The following is a 25,602-nucleotide window of genomic DNA, read 5'->3' on the forward strand; positions in this document are numbered from 1 at the left end:
GTAAGGTTTCACACAGCAAAGTTTAAATAAAGTCTGATTTTTTTTGGCATGGTCTTTAAGTCCTAAAAACAAACCAAAAATCTGAAAAACAAACAACCAACCCTTTCAAGACTGTAAGTGTAACCTGAAAATCCAAGATGACACTTCAAAATAATAATTAATCCTCTATTCGATTTTTCTTGAGAACAAAATGTCTCATTCCCTACTTGTACCCAACTACTTTATTTGAAAAGTGGAAGAAACCACTGTTCACTAAGTCATTCATTAAACTCCAAATTCACCTATTAATGATGAAAAATAAAACAGTTTTGTTTCCTAGGAAGTACAACCCAACATTTAATTATTATTATAGACATTCTTAAAGTGATCAGACACACTATAGCATCATTCGCTATGTTTTTCAAGTCTTTATTAAATTTACCTTTCCTAAAGGTTTAATACCACATAAATGAAACCCAAATGTCTCATCTAGTGTAACTCTTCCCTAGTTTTTTTGTTTCCCATTAAAAGAGATATTTTGGCAACTGGTTAGTTATTATATAGTCCTAGTTTTCAGTTTCAGTGAAAATACTTTTTTTAAAAACCATAGCAAGAAAGTATTGTCATTTGTGGCAGTTCAAGTTATAGGGTTTCAAAAATATATACACGTGGGGATATATATAAACGCTGTCATGCATGTGTTTATGTGTATATATACACATACACAGATACATATAGACGTTTAAAAAAGTATTCCTATGCCATAATTAATAATTTTTTAAAAATCTAGACCCACCCTGATCCCATATCATAGCCAAGAACTCAGTTGATTATTTTTCAAGGCTGCACTAGGAATTGTTGGTGAAAATTTGGTATCATTTAGTCCAATCCTATCCTAAGAATATAGTTCTAAGATGGATGCCTTTGATATTCCAAGTGAAGAAAACCTTCTGTTCTGAGGATAGTTGTTAGAAGAGAGTAGGCTGTTTGCAACCATTAATTAATGTAACATTTTATACTAAGGATCCAAAAATAACAAAGACAGGTTGTACAGGGAAATCATTTAGCACTTCCAAGTACTCAAGTACTAAACCCCTGTCGTGAGGGGAACTTAGAATAATAATACAAATTTATATTGCACTTTATAAAGTTGATCAAACTCTTGATATATATTCTCATTTAATGCTCATATTGGTCTTGGTGAAGCAGGTGTTATTATCTCCATTTTTTGGATAAAAAAAACTGAGGCTCAGAGAAAGTAAGTTTAGTCACAGCTAGAAAATGCTGGTAATAGGATTTGAAGCCAGGCCCAATGGCCCCACATCTAGGGCTGTTTCCACTGGATTATAATGCCTTTTCTAGGTGCTAACTTTAATGTCTTTGACAATGGCTTCCATGAAGAGTTAAGGTATAAAAGACTATGTTCAGGATGAACTTGGCAACTTTTAAGGAGAGGGATCCCTGCAAAGTCTCTGACCTACCAGCCCATTGGCTTGAAAATATGAAATACAGAACCTTCATTCTTGGCTTCTCCTGTTCAATGTTCCTTCCTTTCAGACCCTTCCCTCCTCTTCCTAGGAATATTCCCAGTCTGTCACAATACTCTTCCATCAAGGACTGTGTGGGAATTTCTGATACAAAAATTTGCTACTTCTCAACACATGTTGAGAAGGAACATGACTAACCCAAGGGCAAACACATGTTAATCATAGAAGACATAAATAAAATAAATTGCACATTTATAATACATAACACAATGATATATCAAAGTCTTTATAGTGGAAAGGTAGGTTCCAATATCAAAAGTATTCAATATAGCAAAGTTATATTTGAAAAAAAATGTTCCAGTTAAAAAATTACAGTATTTCCACTAGATCAGGGAGGCAAGAAACCCTTTATTTAAATCTATTCGTTTCTGAGCTTTCTGTAGATATTTCAAAAGAAATTTCTATTTAAAAAGGGGTTCCCATCCAAAAAGGCACTATCTGATATAAATGTGCAAGTGACTTCATGGAAGAAATGCCAAATGTGCAAAATAGGAATCAAGAGGATTGCTCGGTTTCTTTGTGTTGGTTTCCTTATTCTTCATCACATTTTCTAAGTAATAGCTGAGGAACTGCATCCATCACCAGGCTTGTCCATTGAGATCTGACTGGGGTCAGTCCACAGAATCACAAATCTCCTTTACTTTTTGGTTGAATTCTTCTGGTTGGTCAGCGTAGACATAATGTCCAGCACCAAGGATAGCCTGGGTGAGAACAGCATAAGTCAGTGGGGGTTTAGTAGAATAAGATCATCTTGGAGCAAGATGCTGGTTAGCTAACAGATTCCCTTACTAGGGTCCTTAGCCTTGTATTCAGTCTACAGGTAGCAATAAACTCCAATGCTATCCTACTTAAGCTTTTTGTTTTTACCAGACATGTGACTTCATAGGTACATGGAACGCCAGGCTAGAAAACTTCCTCTAACAATCCAAATTAACACCTGCCACCATGCAAACATTGAAGCTGCTAAAAACCCACTCCCCAATCTGCCATGTTGCCTTAACAAAAAAAGAAGAGGTGTTCTCAAAATGGTTCAGAATGTGGGTCAAACTGCTAGGAAGTGTTGGAGATAAAATATGAACTCAAGACCTCCTGTCTCTGGGCCTGGCTCTCAATCTACTGAACCACCTCACTGTCCCCATAGATGAGTCTTGAAGAATGTTTTTACCATTCTTTAGAGCTCCAAAAAGTAAGAGTAGAAAAAAAGATCTTGGCAAAATGATTCTTATATGTAGCTCACATAAAAGACTTTAGATCTTCCCATTAGAGTGTACACTCCATAACTAAGTTCTGACATGCAGCATTGTACAAGAAAGGACTGTTATGTGCCCCTTATTTACCTATAAATAAGCATACATCATATATAACAGAAAACCTTGAATAAACCAAACACTCACTATAGTCTTCACATATGAATGTGGCCTTAGGGACTGGATGGTGTGGCCAGAATTGCCGTCTATGCAAGATCGGGCTCCATAGATGACGGAAATAGGAATGTCTGGATCCATCTTCCCAATCCGCATGATCATTGGTCTTTTCGCCCATCCATAAGGAATAGTCATATTTCTAAAGGCAGTTTCACCACTTAAAAGTAATGAGGAAAAGTCTTAAGATTTGATCAATTAAACAAAATAAGTTATTTCATGAGAAATGCTGAATCATGTGAATGTAGATCTCCAAAGAGTATAAATTTACTATATGTAAAAGGCACACACATTTGGAGAATAAAAATCAGAGTCACCTCTTCTACTGCCCTTCTAAATTAAAGCAAAACCCAATATATATATATACATATATATATATATACATATATATATACATATACATATTATATATATATATATATATATATATATATATATATATACTTGCAAACATATCAACCCTATCAAGCTCCAGAAAAGATATATTTTAAGAGAACTTTTCAGAGATGAAACAAACCATTTCTGATATATAAGGACAACTTAAACATCAAAACTAGTACACTAATCTGTAAGAAAAACTGAAATGAAGTCATTAACCTTTTGTTGATATATCAGTGATAACCCAGTATATCCTTTTTATTATACATAATAAAGAAACCTGAGACCCAGTGACTTTGTCCAAAGTTAAACAAGTAGGGAACAGAAGAGAGAACCAGGAACTGACCCCTCTGGTGTTCTGACTCTAAATGGAAGGCTCAACAACCACACAATATGCTGCCTTCCTACTGTATGACTTTGTAAATTCCTTACCTATAGCAGTGGTGGCAGTTTTGTGGGTCTTTTTCCTGGATTAAGTCAAAGGCAGTAGGGAAAATGAGCCAAGACATCCTTGGGCATTGTTGGTGATGGGAATGAGCACATAAAGAAGGAAAAGAATGCTGCCTATCAGCAGGCAGAAAAGGGGAAAGAAGAAGCTACAGTAGAGGCTCAAGAATTCCATTATTCCACCAAGGGGTGTTAATGGCATAACCATGGACATCAGTTAGTGGGAGTGAAGTCTATCCCAACCTATCACATCCCATTCCATAATTTTACCTTTAAAAAGTCATGAAATTGGGGGCAGCTGAGTAGCTCAGTGGTCTGAGAGCCAGGCCTAGAGATGGGAGGTCCTAGGTTCAAATCTGGCCTCAGACACTTCCTAGATGGATGACTCTGGGCAAGTCACTTAACCCCCATTGCCTAGCCCTTACTACTCTTTTGCCTTGGAACCAATACACAGTATTGATTCCAAGATGGAAGGTGAGGGTTTAAAAAAAAAAAAAGTCATGAAATGATATAAACCTGACCTACTGCAAACTCCTGCTAAATGCAACTTGCCCGTTCTTTTATTTTTACCTTCTGCTAATTCTCCAGCACAACTAAAAGTCTTTTCCACTATCTTCAAGACCTTAATCTCCCTCTTTCAAAATATATCTTACTGAAAAGATCAAGGTTGTCCACTTGAATTCCCTTATCTACATTTGCAATATCTCCATCTCTATAATCAGTCTCTCATCTGACTGGATAGTCTTCAAACTGCCTGATCTCTTGAGAGGCAATGAGGCTTCTCTTCCCTGGATTCCTTCCTGCAAAGGCTGGATCCAAACCATTTGTGGGCTAGGCTGGAAAGAAGTCTTTCCAGTTTGTATCAGAATCTGGTCTTAGCCAGCTAGTTTGTGACTGCCACAACTCATAAATGCTTGCTGACTGAACTCATTCCATAATATCTGATTTGTAGCCCCTATAACTTTCCCTAAAACATAGAAAGAATATTATTTAGGTCTTTTTTTTTTTTAACTGTAAGAGCTATTTTGTTCCTTTGTGAATTTCATCAAGTTCATTCTGTTCACTCTTGGATAAAATATCCTCATGGCTCCCCCTTTCAAGTTTTTCCCCACTAGTTTTGGTTGTTAAAGATTCACCCACTTATAAAGTTGAATTGATTGATGTACAAAATCCCCAAGAAACAGTGCTTTTTAGCAAAGCTCAACTAAAGGCCATGGAGAAAAAAGAGCCTTTAGGCACTGGTCACACAGGATGAACTAGAGAAGAGGAACCCCCAAGCTGAGGTCAGGGCACATGAATGTATATATACCTCAGCAATTGTAGGACTACTTCACTGTTGTTCTTCATGTTCTTAAGTCAATGAGATCTCTTAGTTTCTAAAATGATGATTTCAAAGATGATACCAATCCGACTCAAGTGGAAGAAACTTTATGAAACCTTGACTACCCTATATAAACATGGGCAGTGATGTCTGACTGGGAAACTGAAAAAGTCAAACCTATTGCACCCCTTTATCCATTCACTACCCTAAAGATAATGGTGAGCCACCAAGTGTTTCCTTATGAACGGAGGCCCTCTTGCCCACCTTTACATTTAGTTCACTACTTATCTCCACAAACCAACGTTTAGGCAGTGTCTTGAGAACAGCACAGCCTCCACACCTGTCTCCCTATCCTGTTCAGAGCAATGCCCTCTGACATGTAGAAAGTCTATTTAAATGTCACCCATCTTTCCAGGAACAGAGCTTAAAAACCAAACTCTTTTATGAAGCTTCCCCAAACCATTCCAATTCAATGATGTTTAATTCTGCTGCAGTCCTAAACCACATGCCCTCTGTAGTACTCACTCATGAACTTGTCAAACTGTATCCACAAAGCGAAGGAATATATGTTATCTTAATTATGTTTTTATTTTTCTCAGCAATCATCATAATGCTTTACATACAAGAACTTGGAAAATGATTGGTAAATAAAACTTTTAGGTCAAGAGTATAAACTCTTTGTCATACAGTGCTGTGAAAAGCATTTTCTATGCAAGTACTAGCAGTATTTGATGAATGATTTGCAACTAGGTTACAATTTATTAGACACTTGAGAACTTCCAAACGATTTTCTGTGGTACTCATTTTTCTAGTACAATTTTCCTAAAATGTATGCAAACATAATCAACTTAAGAAACACAAAGTTTACCTGGGTGTCTGTACATTACAGTGGTAGATATATTCTGTCACGGTATCATCTTCAAACATTGAGGCATACTTTCTCTTAAAATCAGGTCTTAAACGTTGCACAAGGCTTAAGCCTAAGTAATGACAGAGAATACAGTTTATCCTTTAAAGTCTAGCAAAAGCCAAGAGCCTAAATCAACAGATTTTAGCACTAATCTGCATAGACCACTTATGATAGATATACAGATGTTAACCTTAAGTACAAAAACAAACAGAAATTAGATCCTAGATGCTACTCCCCAAAAGTCACACCAAGAGGGTTAAAATAATTACCAACAGCCTATTTTTAAGGGCAGCTCTATGTATGCCAATGTTATTGGGCAATACTCAATATAACCTAAGTACTAGGAAAACCAGGGAAGGAAGAAGGGCACAGAGAAGTGTTTACTTCCCCAGAATAGAGAAGGTAAAGTTTTACGATTAACTAGCAGGAGAGCATGTAAATGTGAAAACACAAGATAAACCCTCTGAAATAGAACAAGTTAATGAGGAAATAAAAGGAAAAACCCCCACCAATTCAAAAAATACATTTATTACTAAAATGGATGTTATAGTCTATAATTAGGCTGCAGACATACCGTACATTGGTTGCATAGAATTTCCAGATAAGATTAGTAGATGAGAGATGTAAAGAATGATTATAATTATTATTAATCAACAGGTAATATCAAGGGGATTATTTTTTCCAAACAACATCAAGTAAAAATTGTCTAAAGATATTACTAATGTCATCACAAAAAAAAAGCATTCTCATTTCATTTCACTGAAATCTAAGACCAAAATGTTTATGGATGCATGCCTTTACTTTGAAGGGATATAAGTACTTACCAAAGGGTCCTGCAATTCTGAGGCCAGCTAAGGGATTAAAAGGGGTCAGTACAGCTCCCAAGGCTTTGATCCACACTGGAATTGGCCTGTCTTGATCAGCACTATCAGGTCTCTCTGGAAAACCCCAAGGCTCCACTAAGATAAGGTGCTTCACCCTTTAGGGACAATAAGTCATTTTCAGATAAGAATGGATTTGTTAGAAGCAGTCCAACACTGGTTTGCCATAGAATATCACTGCAATTCTTTGAGTTTGCCTTTCTCCTCTGTAAAAAAACGTCAGGGGGATAGTAATACCTGTAAGACCACAGAGACCACAGCTTCACCAGACTCAGTGGGAATCAGATGAAATAATGTAGTCAGTCAATAAGCATTTACTAAGTGTCTAATATATGACAGACATGGTGGTATGTGCTAAAGTACAAAGGCAAATACATGCTTCCTGTCCCAAGGATCTCACATTCTAATGGAGCAAACTGCATACAAATGACTGTACATTCAAATCTATATGTGTACAGTGTGAAAAAAAGGCTAGCAGCAAGGGCACTGGAAAACCTTCAAGCAGGGCACATGCAGGAAATGGTAAAAAATAATGTACAATCATTTTGAAAACTAAGAAAATGGTCACATGAAGTATTCAGTGGGGCTCTCTGACAACACTAAGGGTAGCCAAGGGCGAGGACTGATATGAGTCTTGCAGGGAAGTGGTGCTAATTTGTATCAATGTGTTTGTGGGTGCTAACTTCCAAGGCGTACTAACCAGCTGTAGTTCCCACTGGTTTTGGCTATCCCCAAAAGGAAGGAACAGATCACGATATTAATAAGCTTCCTAGACAACAAAAGAGTATGAAAGTATCATGGCAAAAGAAGGCCAAACCTCAGAAAGTCTTCTCTCTCGTTTGTCTAGTTTGGTCAAGACCACCGTAAGTAAACATCACTCTCCTGAGAAGGCTGGTGCTTAGGTCTTTATTTAATGAAGACCCCACACCAAGACTGGTCCATGTTGCTAGTGTGGGTTGCTTCTTCTCTGGTGCTGCCCAAATGAGCTGGTCCAAGAGGAGGCGCTGGCCATCTCTCTGCCTCCCCTGATCTCTAGATGACTTCTTTTTTCAAGGAGTTCAATACCTGGCTCACAGTCTTAGTCTCTAAATCTATCCTTATTATCTGGGGCCTTTTATGTGTCATTTGATTGGTAAGAGCTCACCTTATTGAGACTGGCCTCAAACACCCAACAAGGCTTCATAGACATCTTCCTGCGATGTCATTGCCCAAGTTTCTTTGCACCTCCTGCCAAGGGCTTCTGAAGATGACTCATGGTATACTGTCCCTGTGAGTTCTAGACCAAAAGATCCTTTTTGGGCCACCACATTTTAGGAGTTTTCTCCAGACTTTGCCTTGGATGCCTTCTCACCTTGGAAGTTCCCTCAGTGGCTGAGTTATCTCACTCAAGAATGGCCATCCCTCAGGGCCTTCTGACCTCCTCCCACTGCTGAGTTCCTCTTGGAACCTCTAATTTTAGAAAAGACCCAAGCTCCTCTCATCCTTCATTCCTCTCCCATTTCTGCTCTCTCCCCTATCCCACTTCACTCCCACCTTCTAGCTAAGAGTTCCTTTGGAGTCTTCCCCCCCTTAGGATATCTGCCTCTGTTCCTCTGAGAGCAGAACAGTCTTTTTGTATTTGTATTCTCAGTGCTTAGCTGTGCCTGGCACATAGTAAGTGTTTAATAAATATCAAGTTGTTTCTTCTTTAGAATGAAAGCTCCTTGAGGGCAAGGACTCGGTATGCCCAACTCTCAGTCCAGTACTCAACACTTCTTTTCATCATTCATACACACTGATGTCACTTTGAAGGGAGTTTGGTCCCCACATCTCCCACCAAAATTCTAGCTTTACCCTTTTATAGGTTTATTTTCCTAGCAGAGGAGGAAAAATAGTGAATCAGGGAAAAAATAGTGATTTTATTCTCTTCCTCATCTCCTAACTTGGTAAGGACAGACTAGGTCTAGCTATATCAAGGTATTTAACCAAAACTACTAAGTCACTTGGAACAGTTAAGTTTTAGAGGGCCAGACACAATTTCTCAGGCATTAGTAGCTATTAAGTGTGTAATGAAGAGTCATCAGTGAAATTCACATAAATGCTTCTAAAATTTTTACCCCTAACAAAAAAACCAAGGCCAGACAAGGCACATTCCTTCACTAAACTAAACATCTTTATTGTCACTAAAACTGTCTTGCTTAAATATTCAATAGCTGCTCTTATGGCCAAATAAAAGGATCCCATAGTGAGTCTAAATTTCCTAAAATGATCTAACTAATCTTTGTAAGGTACTTTCTCACACAGTTTTTGAAAAGTGTGTCATCCCCACACAAATAGGGAAAGATTCAGAAACTAAACACTTTTTTCAGATTAGAATGGATTGGTCCAAACTGAATAAGAGTACATAAAGTGAAGATTATATTATGAGCCAACAGTGTCAATGAAGAAGTGAATTATTTTGTTCTTTTTTTAACATTTTCAAGTACCAGATCCCTCTTAGTTAACACCATTTTAAAAAAAAATCCTTATCTTCTGTCTTAGAATCAATATGATGTATTAGTTCCAAGGCAGAAGAGCAGTAATGGCTAGAGCAATAGGGGTAAAGTGACTTCCCCAGAGTCACACAGCTTGGAAGGTTCTGAGGCTAGTCCTGTTTCTGAGCTTGGCTCTCAATCCACTAAGCAACCTAGATGCCCCCAGAAACACTGTTTTCTGTGCAAGGATTACAAATGAGAATCAAAACTGCGGATCCAAAAAAACTTTGAAACTCAACAGCACTGCTGAGGGCTGGCAGCATGGTATAATGGGAGAATTGGCACTGGAGGCTAGGGACTCCATAGGCCTGAATTTTGTCCCAACATAGATGACCTGCTAGCCTCAGAGGTTCTTCCCAGCTCAGTATCTATAATCCAGACCCTTAGCTGGTCTTCATGCTTTCTTCATACCTGTCCTCTCTTGGGAATGGGATGAGTTAGCATAAGAGAACAACTAGAAAATGGGGAAATGAAGTCAATTTTAGAGCAAAAAGGAACAGAGTACTTCTTCTCCAGGGATATGATAATAAAGGAAAGTCCACACTATGTCTAAAGGCTAACAAACTGAGCTGTAGCCCACAACAGGTGAAGAAGCTTGCTTGATCTCACAGTGGCATTCAAGTTAGCCATGGTTACTGGTCAATTTCTATCAGAAAAGAACCAGAATGCTAGGGAGAATGCTAGGTCTATTTGGATAATGGAGAAGAGGTAATAGAGGGATGTGAGAATACCTGTGACAGAAGCATCTGTAAGGATGAGACAACTGGTCTGAAGTCAGCAGAGTAATTGTCAGGACTGGAAAAGTCCTCCCCTGCAGATTTCAGAAGCTAATGAGGCCCCAGAAGAGCAGGACCTCTTTTCAGAGGTCTGGGGGGGAGGCTAACAGAAATGCATAGTCAGGACACAGGATAAGACCAGGCCAGGCAACAGATAAAATGAGCTCATAAGGCAAAGGATTAAAATGGTTGATTTTCACATCAGAAGGTAGCAACAATTATCAAATTTTGATGTCATAAGGCCTAGGAGAGCTTCTGATATTGGCAGTTTGAGGAACTTCCTAAATGCCCCTCACCCTAAAAGTTTGTAGTAAATCCCTCAAATTTTGAGTGAATCAAGAAAGCAATGGAAAGTGGTCTGGTAGAAGCAAGGAGGCCAAAGCCTATGGATCAACAATGACTTGCTCACAAGTAGTGGTATCAGAGATCCCTCTCAGCAAGTAGTAAGAGATGGTAAGCTTGAGTGCTGCTATGCTACCAACAAAGTTCAATGATCTAGAAGAAACACAGCATTTTTCAGTAGATTCTCTTTGAAGGATTCATGGGAAAACATGGATGAGAATCAGACAAGATGAGATTGCTGAGCTGGGAGGAGATCTTCAGTGTCCAAAGGATTATCCCTTGGATGGATGAGCTGACAGATTCAAGTATTGATTATCTGGACTTACCTAAAGGAAGAGACTAAGCAGTACATCATACATATATATAAATAAAAAGACTTCCACTCTTTCATGCTTTGAAGGGACATGGTTTTCCAGGCAAAGAATTAGGAAGTCAAATGGACAGAGTAGTTTTGGAGAACAAAGTATTGAGAACTCAGTCAGCTTTTTGCTTCCCTAACTACTACTACTACTATTAAAATACTGAGTTCAAGAAGGAATAATGAAAACTTCATAATATAGAAATAATGTACTATGAGATTGAAATAATTAAATTAAAAATTGGCTAAATATTCCAAGAATCTAATAAGTCTTCTTTTATCAAGTATTATCAAAAAGTTAATTTAGGATCTTTTTCAGGATCCTATGATCCTGACTTAAAAGTGGAACAAATTTAAAGTTCTGCAACTTTCTAACTAGTTTATTTTAGTCAATATCTGTCAAATGAGAGAAAGCAAGAACAAACTACTTTCCTAGCTTTTGCTTGTCTAAAAGGATGTTCCATGGTCAGCTAGGGACCATTAGCATTAGAGAAGGTATATATAGGTATAACATGCATTACTAAAATGTGTTTTTACCTAAAAGAAAATATTCTTGGGGAAAGGAAAAAGAATAAATACAAATAGAAGATGCTACTCCTCAATACCTCAACATAACATAAAAAAACAACCTTAACATAAAGGTGTTTCTCATTCTACAGAAGGTGAGAAACAACCTAAAGTCATCTAAGAAGGTGAGTTAAAACATGGCTATTAATCTATTACCACTTAAAAAGAACTGATCTGGAGAGAATGGACTTTGTCTGTAATTCTTTAATTTCCCAGCTGAGGTTGGAGGAGAAGCAAGAAGGGGAATTAATACAAAGGATCTGGAAGGTTCATGAAGAAGGCCAAGGTTGTGTTTGGAAGTAAAATCTGGGAGAACTTTAAAGAAGCTGAAAAATGGAAGTGCTAGAGGTGAAGAAAAGGGACCAAGAAGGGAGATGAAGGTTTTGAGCTAAAGGAAGCTAGCAGAGAAAAGATAAGGCAAGTTATTAAGCCAGATAAGAGACTAAGTTAGTAAGAAGAGGTCAGTAGTTAGGTAAGTTAACATGAGGTCAGAGAGAAAGGATTGCTCTCAAAGCTAAGAGTATGAAAAGGATTCAGGGCTGAAGGGTCCCACATGCAATGTAAGACAATGGTTTTCCTGGGTACTGAAGAGAGAATATAAAAAGGACTAAAAAAATCTTACTTCCAACAGCTCAATAAGCAAGAGCAATATTATGGGCAATTTGTATTGTACAATGTTTGTATTTCTACAGTAACCAAGTGACTGACTTTCAAAGTACTTATCGTCCCCCTCCCAGAAGATGGCAAAGAAACTGTTTCATGCAAAGTGGGATTATAGATATCCCAGGGCAAATACAGAGAAACTCAATTTTTCCAATGAGAACAATCCAAAAGGAGAACAGACTGCCTCAGGAGGCAGTGGCCTCCACGGCACTGAAGGAAGGGTGAGTTCTCTCTTTAGTGTCATTGAGTCTTGGTAGGAGTACCCAGATGGGAATATGAGTACATCTTACTCCAAAGGAGAAAGAGAAGTCAAACTTGGGTGAGGGACAAAATGAACAGAAAGAGGGGCTATGTGTGTTATATACTAAAAAGATACTCAAGTGAGGAAATCCACAAAGTCTGAGGAAGATCAATGCAGGTAGGACTATCACTAAGGCATGCTACAGATTACTTGGATAGAAAGTAGATGAGGAGCTTGAGAAACAAGGCCCAAATGCCACCAAAGCCATAGTTGTACTTGGAGAACTCTGATTGGATGTACATATAATAACCCGAGCCCTACCCTACCTAAGGTACTTTTGGGCTAACAGTCTCAAAGACATCAGCACTTCAGGAGCTTCTGTTAAGAGCAGACACCAGTGGCAGGACACCAAATAACATCAAATGGGACCAAAGTTGGGCCCTCCATCCCACCTAAGAGTGCAGGAAGAGTCAGAGCCTCACCCTGACAAAAATTCCAATTCAGTAAATCAAGCTGGAAAATGGGCAAATAGAAGATGTTGCTGATAAATAAATTTTATGGACCTAGGAATGTCCAAAACACAAAGCTAGAGGAAAAGAGTAACTCTATAGAAACTATGGGCAGTTCATAGACCAAAGGTGTGGCTTGGTCATAAGATCTACTAAAATTCTTGGAAAAGATGAAATAAAAAATTAAATAGGCACTAGGGAAAAGTTCCAGAAGAATAAGCAAGATCTTGCCCAAGAAATCAACTCCCTAAAAATTTAAGTAAAACAAATAGAATCAAAGACTCAATGAGACACTAGAAATATAAGAACAAAATTTAAAAGACTGAAGAAAATGTAAGGTATCTCCTATCAAAAACAAATGGCCTAGAAATAGAAAAGAGAAAAGAAAGAGACATTTTAAGAACCATATGGACACCTGAGAAGACCACAAGCAAAAGACATCTCGATCAAGAAATTATAAATGAAAATTGCCCAGACAGACTCAAATCAGAAGCTCCTTTTCTTTGTTGGGAAAACAATTTTAAATAATCTTTCCTAAAAGCTAAGAGGGAGACTTTTTTTCTCATTCTTTGGATTATACTCCCCAACATCCAAGTTTGTATTAAGTGGCCAGTAATTCATTCCTGGATCTTAAAGCTACATTTGCTGGAGAGGATAGCATAATGGGGGTGGGGGATTAGGGGGGCTGGCTTAAGGATGAAGATGACAATGATGATGATAACAGGAGTTAGCATTTATATAGCTCTTTAAGCTTTGCCCAGGATTCTATACATTATTTCATCTGATCTTCCCCACAACACTGTGAAGACTTTAGTGTATTTATTCTCATTTTTACAGATGAAAAAACTGAGGCTAAAGAGGAGGTTCAAAGACTTGGCCAGGGGAAAAGAGCTAAGGATGTGGAGTTGGCAGAAGCACAACTAAAATTTTCCTAATTCCCAGTCTAGTGTCCTAATATCTATGCCACCCAGAGAAGATGAGTTTGTACAGTTTTTAAAAGTAAACTATAGGGGACAGCTGGGTGGCTCAGTGGATTGAAAGCCAGGCCTATAGATGGGAGGTTCTAGGTTCAAATTTGGCCTCAGACACTTCCTAGCTGTGTGACCCTGGGCAAGTCACAACTCCCATTACTTAGCCCTTACCACACTCTTCTGCCTTGGAACCAATACACAGTACTGATTCCAAGACAGAAGGTAAGGATTTCCAAAAAAAAAGTTAACTATAAGAAAAACACCATTTTAATACTTTTTATAGTTATACTCCAATCCTTTGGGTTGTACTAATCTTTTCTAGAAAAGACCTCTTGATCCTGACAGTTAATCCCAGAAATATCCCTCTTACCAGAACTTCAAGATTCACCTGTTTTCTTTCCAAAGCCAAAATGAATTTTCTATAACCATGGCCATCCTATTGGAAAGCATTTTATATAATTAATATATACAAAATAAATACTAAAATTCCCATTCAGAATTAATATAACTTGTCAATGAAGTGATTTTCATCATTTATGAAGAAATTCAGAAAGATGTCTTACCAAGTCACTTAGGGTACAAATCATCTCTAAGGTTGCAACCAGCCCAAATTCTGTGACTACACAATTGTTAACAAGCACCTGTACCTAGAATTAATGAATACGTTTTTCCTCTTCTTTGCCACTCCTTGTTTCCTCAATAAAGTACTGACTCATCGACTAGTTAAATAAGATAGAGGAGGAACAAGGCAATTTACACAATGAATAAATGTTTTTCTACCCAAAAATGTTCAGTCAGGGATTTCATAGTATGTACAAGCAAAACTTTTCACAATGGGCAAGCCCTTTCCTAAGTCCTACAGTATGGATATAGTGCTTTGAAGAAGGGAAGGACCATTTAGTAGATGTTACATTTTGTCCAATTGATTACAGAGTACTAGAAATGCAAATGCCCAGACCTAAAGTGAATACACACACAGTCAATAAAAACGCTGTGCTGGGTAGTAACTACATCCAGGATTACTCCTCTGGCTTCTAGCTTACACAAACTCAGACATGTACTTCCTAACCTGTTCCAGGAATATTAAGACAGTCCCTTTTCAAGTCTCCTCTCTCCAAATATTGCAGGATTTGGGCTGACCAATGGAGGTGTCTTTAATTTTCTGGAAGACTCTGACAAGAAATTGGCAGTTTCTCTTCCTCTCTGGATTTTTTTTTTTAATGACAAGCAGTCAACCATGGCTCATACATTTCATTGCTCTGATAAAAGAAAGCCAAGACCTGACAATATTCTTGTTACTAATATGGTCTCTTATGTTTATGATTCCCCAATACTAAAGCAGCTCTGCACTGTGGGTCTAAATCCAGTCTGAAGAACAAATGATGTGGTCAGATGTCCTCCATCTTTGTGATTCTATGACTAAAGTTTCATCCGTTCCTGCTGCCCTCACTTTACCTTGATGGATACTTCAGTGAATACGCAGCAGCCAAGAATCCACCCAGATTGTGTCCCAGCATGATCACTGCATCCAAACCCAGGGCACACCTCCATTCTTCAATTGTTTCCACAAACTGGTCCTCGGCTTCTGTGGCATCACTACCAAACTGGGGTCTACTACTCCGCCCAAATCCCAGCAGGTCCAAAGCATAGACGGGTCTGTTTTCACAAAGATCTCCAAAGTTGAGTGCCCAGAGTCCGACACCACCTCCAAAGCCATGGAGGAGGACAAGCGGAGTCTTATGTACAATATCCTGAGAGAATTTTAGTGTCCATATTTTATTTCCATTAGATATACAAACAGGTTCTTTTTTGTATGAACAGGGCACACCTAAAAGAAAAAAACAGAAAACAAAAGAAAAATTTTGCTTAATTTGATCATACTATTTCTGGGAAATAGAATATATTCTTAATTAACACTGAAAAATATCTATCCCATTCATAAATCACTGCTTGACTCTCATTCTAAAAAAGGAAATCTAAAACCTGCACAGGAGCTAATTAATGAAACTGAAAAAAGTCTCCCCATATGATATGGGCCTCAGTCTTGTCCCTACAGTGCTCGACTTTGACCAAAAAGCTGGCTGAGTCTCTAGATCTGGAGAACGTTCATTTTATGCTTTGGTTCAAAGAAAATCAACACACATTTATTAAACATCTACTTACTATGTGCCAGGCACTGTGCTGCTAAGGAAAGCCAGGCTGCTTTAAAACCAGGAGAGATACCATAAAACAATGAGAGAAGGGTAGAAAAAGAAATGAGAAGAATCTGTACTAACACCTCATTGAGAAGTTAAAATATTTTAAAAGTAGCTCTGATTGAGTAGAAAGAGCTGCTACCGTTCAGAAGTTTTCGGGCATGTTTGACTCTTCCTGAACCCATTTGGAGTGTTCTTGGCAAAGATATTGGAGTGCTTTGCCATTTGCTTCATCACCTCATTTTATAGATGAGGAAACTGAGGCAAGCAGGATGAAGTGACTTGCCCAGGGTCCATATTTGTTAAGTGTCTGAGGCCAGATTTGAAATCTGGAAGATGAGTCTTCTAGGCTCCAGGCTAGGCAATCTATCCGCTGCAGCACTAGACAAGAAATCTAGATTCTTGGCTACTAAGTCCTGATAGAGTCTTTGGGTGAATCACAGCTCCTCAGGGCCTCAAATTTTCTCATCTATAATATAACTGGAATGGGTGGGCTAGCTAGCAGATCTCAAAGGCCCCTCCCTTTCAGCTCTAAAATTCTGCTTCAGAATCAGTAGGTATATCTCATGAATGGGAAATTCGAAGGGGACATGCCAACATTCTAGCTAGCAGAAAAGAGACTCTCCAGGTATTAATCATCTATTCAGGGTGGTACACACCAGAAGGAAAAAAAAAAGTATTGGTGACAAGAAGCTAAGGGAAGGAAAGCTTCACAGAAAATTCACAAGTGGGAAGCCTAGAATAAAACCGAAAAAAATAGGAGGGTCTCTGAGCTGTCTCAGTCCAGTATTGTGGAGTTCTATCATCTAAAAGGGCCTATGTGACACCACATGAAGAGAAGAGGTCCAAAAAAAGAAAGCACCTGGGCCTCAAGGTGGGTGAGAGAAGGAATGTGAACAGAACTCCAGCTGTCAGTCTGTTGGGAGGCTGAGGACAGAATAAAACAAATGACAATGAGTGTTCCCATGAGACTATTTAATACTTTCAAACTACAGGCACATTTACTGCCTCTCCCTCAACATGACATCCTACAACAAGACAAAAGTTAAGCTATGTAAACCACTATCGGTGTGGAAAGGCAGAGAAAAGGAGTAAGGGAAGCGAGAGAATGGGGAAGAAGATTAGCCTCAGGAACTGAAAGAGAAATCTCTCTCTTCCTCCTCTGAAATGAGGTGCCATATTCCATTTCTTCACAAAAATCAAAGTAAACTTCTATCCAGAAATTCAAACAAGCAGATTAGAAAAGAGCATGTCAGTCCACTTTTTCAGTTCTAGGACTAAAGCACTCTGAACAGAGGGCTAGATGGCAGATAAGCCAGTTCTCAAGACCAAGAAATAGCACTTGTAACAATCCCACTCCTAACTTTCTCTACTTTAAGAAAGCACATCAAATGCAATTTTCTGTTCAGGATGATCCTAGTTTGAATCTTCCCTGAGCATATCATATACTGGCTATGTGACCCTGAGTCATTCACTTAAATCTCTGGGCTTTAGTTTTCTCTCTGTAAAATGATGGGGGGGGGGGGGAGGTAGACTTGATAGTTTCCAAGGTTCCCTCCTGCTCTAAATTTATGATCTCATGTTAAGTACAGGAAGCCATTTCCAATCTATTTTCAAGTCATCACTTAAAAGAAGATTGCTTCATTTCTAAATGTCAATCATTCTTTCCCTATTCAAATGTGAAAACAGAGATTCCCACATAAATGCCATGCCTCCAAAGACCCTCATTCTCAAGTTATCTGTATACTTTTTGTTTTGAGTCTTCACTAAAATCCTTCTCTTATACCTTATCATAGTGGAGGACTCTGAATTATCAAAGGCTATGCCAGCAGACTAGATTCTCTCACACTTGTCCAAGCAAGTTAGAGCCTTAAAGATGGCCCCAGCACACCTGACTACATCTGCTACAGGGGACAAACCCAGCTATATTTGGAGCTCCATCACCTGAATGCTGGTGATTAAGCAATGAATATTTTAGTCTTATCAAAACACCAAGCCTGTCTTCAAGGTGAGAAGCATATATAGTGCTGAAATCAAGGATCTTGGAAATACTCAAGCTCTTTTATCTAAAGATCCATCTGGCAGTCACACATCAGTATTTGCTGAGATGGAGTCAGCCTCAACACTTGCTCCATCCCTGAAAGCAAATCAGAAACACAGAGCAAGAGTTGGAAGATAAATAGAAAGGGCTTCCCAGTGCCAGCCCACTGTGGCAGGAATCAAAGTAGCCCCTGTTTTATCTCTCTTCATTAGATTCTTCCCAAGAAGTACAGCAACAGCATCAAAGAGCCAACTGTGTGTAGGAGTTAACAGAGCTCCCCTCTCACAAAGATGACAACAGGCCCTTGCACATATACTAAAACAAAGATGCCAAAAGCACAGGGCCTTTCACTGTGGATGGAGAACCCATTCTGTCATCCTCTAGCACAGAATAATTCTCACTTTAGTGTTTCAATGCAATTTCCCCTTTTCACATTAGTGAGACTATATTACTACAGCCTCACAAGAAAAGTATTGTCCGGCCAACTGACCTTCCCATTTCTTGCCCTGCATCTCATACTTGTCCCCAGCAGATAACCTTATCACTCAGGTTCCCCTTCCCAAATCCCCTCAACATTGTTATCTTTCCCCTCTTCCATCTCTCCAGTAATAAGAGAAACATCCCCCAGATAGCTCCCCAACATGAATCCCAATACTTCCAATCACAGTAATCCCATCATCCCACTCCCTCCTTCCCCCCTTAGGGATACTGTTCCATTAGATATTCCCTCTCTTACGCATTCCAACCTTTCTCACTGGTTCCTTTTCAAAACCATCCTCAGGTCACCCTAATCTATCAAAACATTCATACTACAAATAGCATCCTTCTCCCTTGTCCAGCCAGTGCCCTACCGGTCTCACTCTCCTCTTTAGTGTGGAAGAGCTGGGATGAACTGTCTTGACCCTATGCAGTCCCTTTCTCACTCACTACTCATTTACTCTTTCCAACCTTTTGCAAATGGGCTTCAGCCCCAGACACACTGATAGTCACACAAAGTTACCAAAGACTGTCACCTAATGCCAAACTGTGCTTTTTTAGCCCTCATCCTCTTCAGCATTACCACAGCTTTTCACACTGGTGATCCCAAACTGCCCTCTCCTGATTCTCCTCTAATCACTCCTTTTTCTTGTCTTCTTCCTGACCTTTAATATAGGGATTTCCCAAAGAGCTGTCTTTGGCCAGTCTTTATTCTCTCTCACAACCTTCAATTATTTCCACAAAGTAGTCATCTAATCTAACTCCCTCCTTTAACTAATGGAAAACTGAAGCTCAGATAAGTGGGGACTTTGTCCAAAGGCCTACCGTTCTCAAGGCCAAGGTGGCCCTAGAATTCAGGGCTCCAGAATCCCAAACCAGGCTCTTCCTCCTGCACCACCACTCAATCTCCTTTAGACGTGGGATGCAATGAGGAGGGGGAAAGGGACAAAGACTCACACTTTAAGATCTTTTCCTCAGCTTCTTTTAGCAGGGACAAAGATGTTGGACACCAAGTGGGAAGCCATCCTGTCAGCCATCCTGACCTGGACCAATGAAAACAGAATACAGTAGACATGTTACAAGTTAGAAACGAATATTTCATAAGTGTGGTGAAGCCTGTTTTATCCTGCTCTTCCCTGGGAGTGTGGTCTCAGAGAGAGCTGGCCTTGGATCCCGGCAGGCCTGGCTTCCATGACAAATGTTTGGATTTGACCAGTTGGCTGAACCCTCAGCACTCTAGGCAGAAAAGGTACAAGACCTGGGTTGTTGAAGGTTTCCTCATCTGAAATGGCCCTATATGCCAATGGAGTCACAGTTCTGGAAACCTTTAGGAATTCAGTCCAAGAAGGGATGAGACTTGTAACATTCCATATATTCAAGGTCAACCCCCATTCCTGCATATAACCAATAGCCTACATACAGCATATCTCATGCTCCACAGATGATCCCATTATGCCACAACAGTGAAAAAGAGCAGGAATACATCTTACAAAAGTGAATACTCCAAGCCCTCATTTACAGAAGTCCAGGTTCTATAGTTACAGGTGAGTCAGGATGTGGACCAGGACTTTGTACTCCTAAACTCATGCTCTCTAGTCTACCCTGCTTCTCTACTGAGAATAGGCAAAACAAGAGTGATGAAAAAGAGCCCTCTTTTTCAGGTTACAAAATCACTCTCATTAGAGCAGCAACAGCAAAGAAAAAAAAACCCAAGCCAGAGAGCCAAGAGGTGAGAGGGGCTGTCTGGTGGTCAAGCAGGTGCCTTGGAAAGGAGAGAAAAAGGCTGCTGCAGAAAGAACTATTATGGGGGGCAGCTGGGTGGCTCAGTGGTCTGAGAACCAGGCCTAGAGATGGGAGGTCCTGGGTTCAAATCTAGCCTCAGATACTTCCCAGCTGTGTGACCCTGGGCAAGTCACTTGACCCCCATTGCCTAGCCCTTATCACTCTTCTGCCTTGGAGCCAATACACAGTATTGACTCCAAGATGGAAAGTAAGGGTTTAAAAAAGAAAGAAAGAAAGAAAGAACTATTATGGAGGGCAGTTGGGTAGCTCAGTGGATTGAGAGCCAGGCCTAGAGACAAGAGGTCCTAGGTTCAAATCTGGTCTTGGACACTTCCTAGCTGTGTGTCCCCTGGGCAAGTCACTTATACCCCCTTGCCTACCCTAGCCCTTACCACTCTTCAGCCTTGGAACCAATACCCAGTATTGATTGTAAGATGGAAGGTAAGGGTTTAAAAAAAAAGAAAAGAAAGAACTATTATGAATAGTAATGACAAGCATTCTTGTAATACCCCAGAGGAAAAGTCTAGGAGTCAGAACCTTGAGCTCTATTTCATCTCTCCCTTGATGCTTTCTAGGGAGGACCAGAACACTGAACCAATCCAAAAAGCTAGATTAACTAAGAGGCTAGAGGGAGAGGATTTGTGTGTGAGAGAACTTATCCAGGGTATAACAATTTTTTAAAAACTATATTTCTATTGAGCTGAAAAAAGCACTATACTGAAAACAATAATTTTCCTGGCTTTTTTTTTTTGCTCAAAAGAATATGCTCTAGTTATGTTCTCTCTGCCCTTGACCAGATGCACATGAGACCACTTCTCATGTTAGATCATATAAACATGGACTCCTACCAAGAGGAGGACATTTATATCCAATCTCAACCACCTACTTAAGTAACTAAGTTTCAAATCATAGCAAACTTCTCTACCAGAGAGAACCAGAGGTCAATACAAATCAAAATTTAAAAAGTGAAAGAATTAAATATAATTATTGTTCCACTGACCTACAACCAAGAAATTAAAATTACTTCAAAGAGAAGACCAGTACAATCTTTGTTCCAGTCTAAAACCATTAAAATAACTTTTTCCAACACTACTCTAATTTGTGAAAACTTACTCCTATCTAGTTGTATGGATACTCTGGGCACAACCAAGATGAATATTTTAGAAGAGCAAAGCCATTATCATCTCCCAATCATTTTGCTGTGTCATGACCAACAAATATTTCTATATTTTCCAGATTAATACTTTATTAAAACCCATTCCTTTCAAGTACTAAAGGAAATTTAGATATTGCTATTTATAACACTTACAAAGAAGATGCATTTAACACAAATCTGTTAAGAAAAGCTAATCAAAAATTGAATTTTCCATTTTAATTAAACAAAATCCTGCTTTCTCTAATCCTTCAGATTTTTTTTTTTAGCATCAAGTCTTAATTTAATTTAAACAATAACAAAAAAAAGCCTTACCTTCTGTTCTAAGGCAAAAAAGGGGTAAGGGTTGGCAATTGGGGTTCGGTGAATCGATCAAAGTCACATCGTTCGTAGGAAGTGTTTGAGGCTAAATCTGAACCCAGAATCTCCCATCTCTAGGCCTGGCTCTCTATCCACTGAGCCATGTAGCTGCCCCCTCAATTTCACTTTAATCACTAGATTATAAACCTTTTGAATCTAAGAACCTCTTTTGGAATTCCTTTTACTGCCTGGCTTGTGCTAAGATCCTTCTTCCCCTCTATCACTTGAGTCACACTACAAAAGGAGGAAGAAGCTTGATTAAATGACTCATTGGGCTCTTTCAGTTCTATCCTATGATTCTACAGAATAAAAATTTGGTCAACTTTTTCTTTCAGCTGTTGTCCTCCAAGGAGTTCTCATAATTTACTGCTTCCTAATCCCTCTGAGGCCTCTTTTCTGAGCAGAAAGCCCACTTTCCCTGGGTTTTTCTGGATCTCTTCCAACCACTAATACCTAGCTCCCTTCCCTCCATTTTCCATGTTCTTTTATTCACTAAGTGTAGGTACAGGGTAAAAAAAAAGCATTCAAAGTATAAGTGTGAGAGAAGCCTGATAAGGCAATTCTTTTGAGAACACAAAATTCACAAAAACAAACAAATCTCATAAATAGGAAGCTATGACTTCAAGAATATGGTGAGAAAGATCACTAAAAGGTTCTTCTAAGCCTACCACTCAAAAATGGCACAGAGGTAGGGTCTATATATTAGAGATTTGGGAGTAAAGCTGAATATGCTGTGTTTGGGCAGAGATACTGGAAACATTTTCATCCTCTGCTTGGTCATGAGATCTGTCCATACATAAAAGAAAGAACAGAAAAAGTCCACTAATCAATAGTATACAACCTCCTACAAGCAAATACTCATAGCAAAATAAAGTTTTATGCTGGACCCTAATTGGCTGGAGGTTCCACCTCACTGGTTCGACAGTGAGGAATGTTAGTGACACAAAGGATCCAGGTTGCAATGGATTCTAGCTAAAAAAACTAAACAAATGAAAATGAGGCTGGTCCTTTTAGTAATAAGAAGTCCACAGCAATAAAGGATTTTAAGGACTAATTAGCTATCTTTGTGGTCAGTGAAAGCCAATATTAAGAAGAATAACATAAGTAATCTGTGCTTATATAATAGTAACAGATTAAGAGAAAATATATACAAGCAATTATTTACACTCAAAGAATTAGGAGTTACTGTGCTGAAAATACTTTTCCTAGGGAAAAAAAAATTCCCCTACAAAAGGGATTGCTACCAAACATACTTTTTAAAGGTATTTAACATTATAATATCCTAACATCTGTTCCCTAGTAATTTCTTTATTCTGTTCAGTCAAGCTATTTGACAATCGAGAGTGTTGCTAAATCTGAATTACACAATCCATAGATATTATGAAAGTCAAAGATTTCAAAGAAGCAGGTTGGCTTATTTCCACAAAAAAACTCTTAAAGAACACATTTGTAATTATTTTGTGAAATATCTTTCTAGTACTTTAGTTTTATTTTAAATGATCACAATTTGGTCTGATGCTGCTTATGCCCACTCCGACCGAGTCTCTCTACAGCTTTCCATGTTCTAGTTGCAGTTGTGACTCCAGATAGTGCTACAGCATCACCGACAGGCTATGGAACATTACCAGTGGGTTTTCTATGACAGACGTGCGTAGACCAGCATTTACTAATCACTTACTGTCACTGTGGTGGTAAGTGGTAGGGATATATAAAAGGAAAAAAAATAGTCCCCACTCCTCCCAGAAGCATGCAATCTAATGGGGGAGAAACATGCACATAACTAGGTATGTATAGAGACGTATACAGAGATCTCTGAGGGAAAGGGATCAGGAAGAGCCTCCGCAGAGGGTGAGATTGAAGCTGAACAATTTCTGACATGGAGGACTGACATGGAGGATTGCTGGTGAAACGCCACAGAGGATGGAGATGGAGACTGTCATATTCCAAGAACTGCAAGGTGACCAATGAAACCAGACCACAAAGTGAGTGGAGAGGAATACTGTCAGACTAGAATGTAGGAAGGCAGCAAATCATGAAAGGCTATAAATGCCAACCAGAGCATTTTATATTTGAGCTTGGAAGAGAGAACCAATAGAGCTTACTGAGTAGGACAGTACTATGGTCAGGCCTTTCCTTTAGGAAAACCACCACTGGCTGGGTAAAGGATGGATTAAAGTGAAGAGATCTGTTTCTCCATTTTGGTCACGTGAGTGATAGGGACTGATCTCCTTTCATTGCCCCAGCTATCTAAGGGCTTGGGCCTTTTGGCCCAGCCTAAACAGAAGGGGTATTTAAGCCCTATTCCCTTCTCTCCCCTTTCTCTCTCCCTCTCTCTCTATATCTCTAATTCCTTTCTTCCTCCTGTTTGTAATTAAACTCTATAAAAGGCTGACGGCTGACTTGAGTTTTCATTTAGGAATTACATAGCTGAATCCCTTGGCGACCTTAAATTAATATATATCAGTCTTTTAAAGTGATTTCCTTGTCACAGAGTGAGGTCATGTTCTAAGGCCTGTACTATAGTGATGCCTGTGTAAAAATGGAGAGAAACAGATATTATAAGAGAGATGCTGTGAAGGTAAAAACGTCATCTGATGACAAAAGAATAATTGATAGGAATTAAGAGTAAAGAATTGAAGGTGGCACCAAAGTTGTAATCCTGGGCTGAACATGGTAACACCCAGGACCGTAACAGGAAAGTTGGGAAGAGAAAAGAAAGGTTCAAAAAGTTTAAGGTGGAAAGATAATGAGTTCTGTTTTGAACATACTGAGTTTGAGAGGCTCGGGCGGCTATCCAACTCAAGAATGTTTATATAGGACTGGAATGAAAGACTAGGACTGGATATAGATCTGGGCACCATTTGCAAGGATTAAGTAGATGGGGACTTAATGAAACCAAGTGAGACAGTATAGAGGGAAAAGAGAAATGGGCCTAGAGCAGGGCTTTGGGGAATACTTACTATTAGTGGACATAAGTGGATGAAAAAGAGACTGAGCAAAAGTGACTCTAGCAAGAGCCTGAGAAGGAATAGTCAAGACAGGTAAGAAAAGACCCAACAATGAACAGTTCCATGAAAACTAGACTGGAAAGAAGATTCAGGAGAAGAGAGTGATCAACAATGTCAAAAGACGCAGAGAGGTCAAGAAGGATGAAGAATGAAAGAGAGGCATTAGATTTAGCAATTTAAAAGATCTCTGGTAACTTTGGAGAAAACAATTTGAGTTGAATATTTGGTCAGAAGTCACAATTCAGTAGGTCTGGAAGTATGTGATGAGAGAAACTGGAATTATCCAGTGTAGATGTGTTTCTCGAAGAGTTTAGCTGAGAAGAGAGATATCGCTGGAAGAACTTCATTTTCTCCAAATCTGACCCAATTTTACTCTCTTGCTATTCATTTCTCACTGTCTATATGGAGTACTGTTCAAGCTATATATAATGAGCTGCCAGTTTAACCATGTTATTCTCTGGGTACTACAGTGTTCTTCTATTTTTTTTAAACCCTTCTTTCTGTCTTAGAATCAGTACTGTGTATTGGTTCCAAGGCAGAAGAATGGTAAGGGGTAGGCAATGGAGGTGAAACGTGTCTGAGGCCATATTTGAACCTAGGTCCTCCCATCTCTAGGCCTGGCACTCAATCCACTGAACAACTCAGCTGCCCCCATACTTTATTTTCCCTTTTGTAGATGAACAGGTAGATCTCACAGGTGTAAAATTGAGATCTGAACTCTGGACTTCAATCCCCACAAACCCTTGCTCCACTTCCCCAGAA

At 39.1% G+C, this 25,602-nt stretch overlaps 1 protein-coding gene across 1 annotated transcript in view; it reads right to left on the reverse strand.

The window, feature by feature from the left end:
* Nucleotides 1-1,854: 1,854 nt before the first annotated feature.
* The window catches only part of ABHD5 (abhydrolase domain containing 5, lysophosphatidic acid acyltransferase), a 34,585-nt gene continuing 10,837 nt past the window's right edge, over nt 1,855-25,602 (reverse strand). The window contains exons 2-7 of the mRNA XM_001381247.5: nt 19,495-19,580; nt 15,280-15,652; nt 6,828-6,982; nt 5,962-6,073; nt 2,921-3,107; nt 1,855-2,227 (exon numbers count right to left, since the gene is read on the reverse strand). Coding sequence (XP_001381284.2) covers nt 2,138-2,227; nt 2,921-3,107; nt 5,962-6,073; nt 6,828-6,982; nt 15,280-15,652; nt 19,495-19,580 — 1,003 coding nt within the window. The 3' untranslated portion in view covers nt 1,855-2,137. The remainder of the gene's footprint in view (nt 2,228-2,920; nt 3,108-5,961; nt 6,074-6,827; nt 6,983-15,279; nt 15,653-19,494; nt 19,581-25,602) is intronic.

Source organism: Monodelphis domestica, chromosome 5 (assembly GCF_027887165.1).
Source record: "Monodelphis domestica isolate mMonDom1 chromosome 5, mMonDom1.pri, whole genome shotgun sequence".
Lineage (NCBI taxonomy): Eukaryota > Metazoa > Chordata > Mammalia > Didelphimorphia > Didelphidae > Monodelphis > Monodelphis domestica.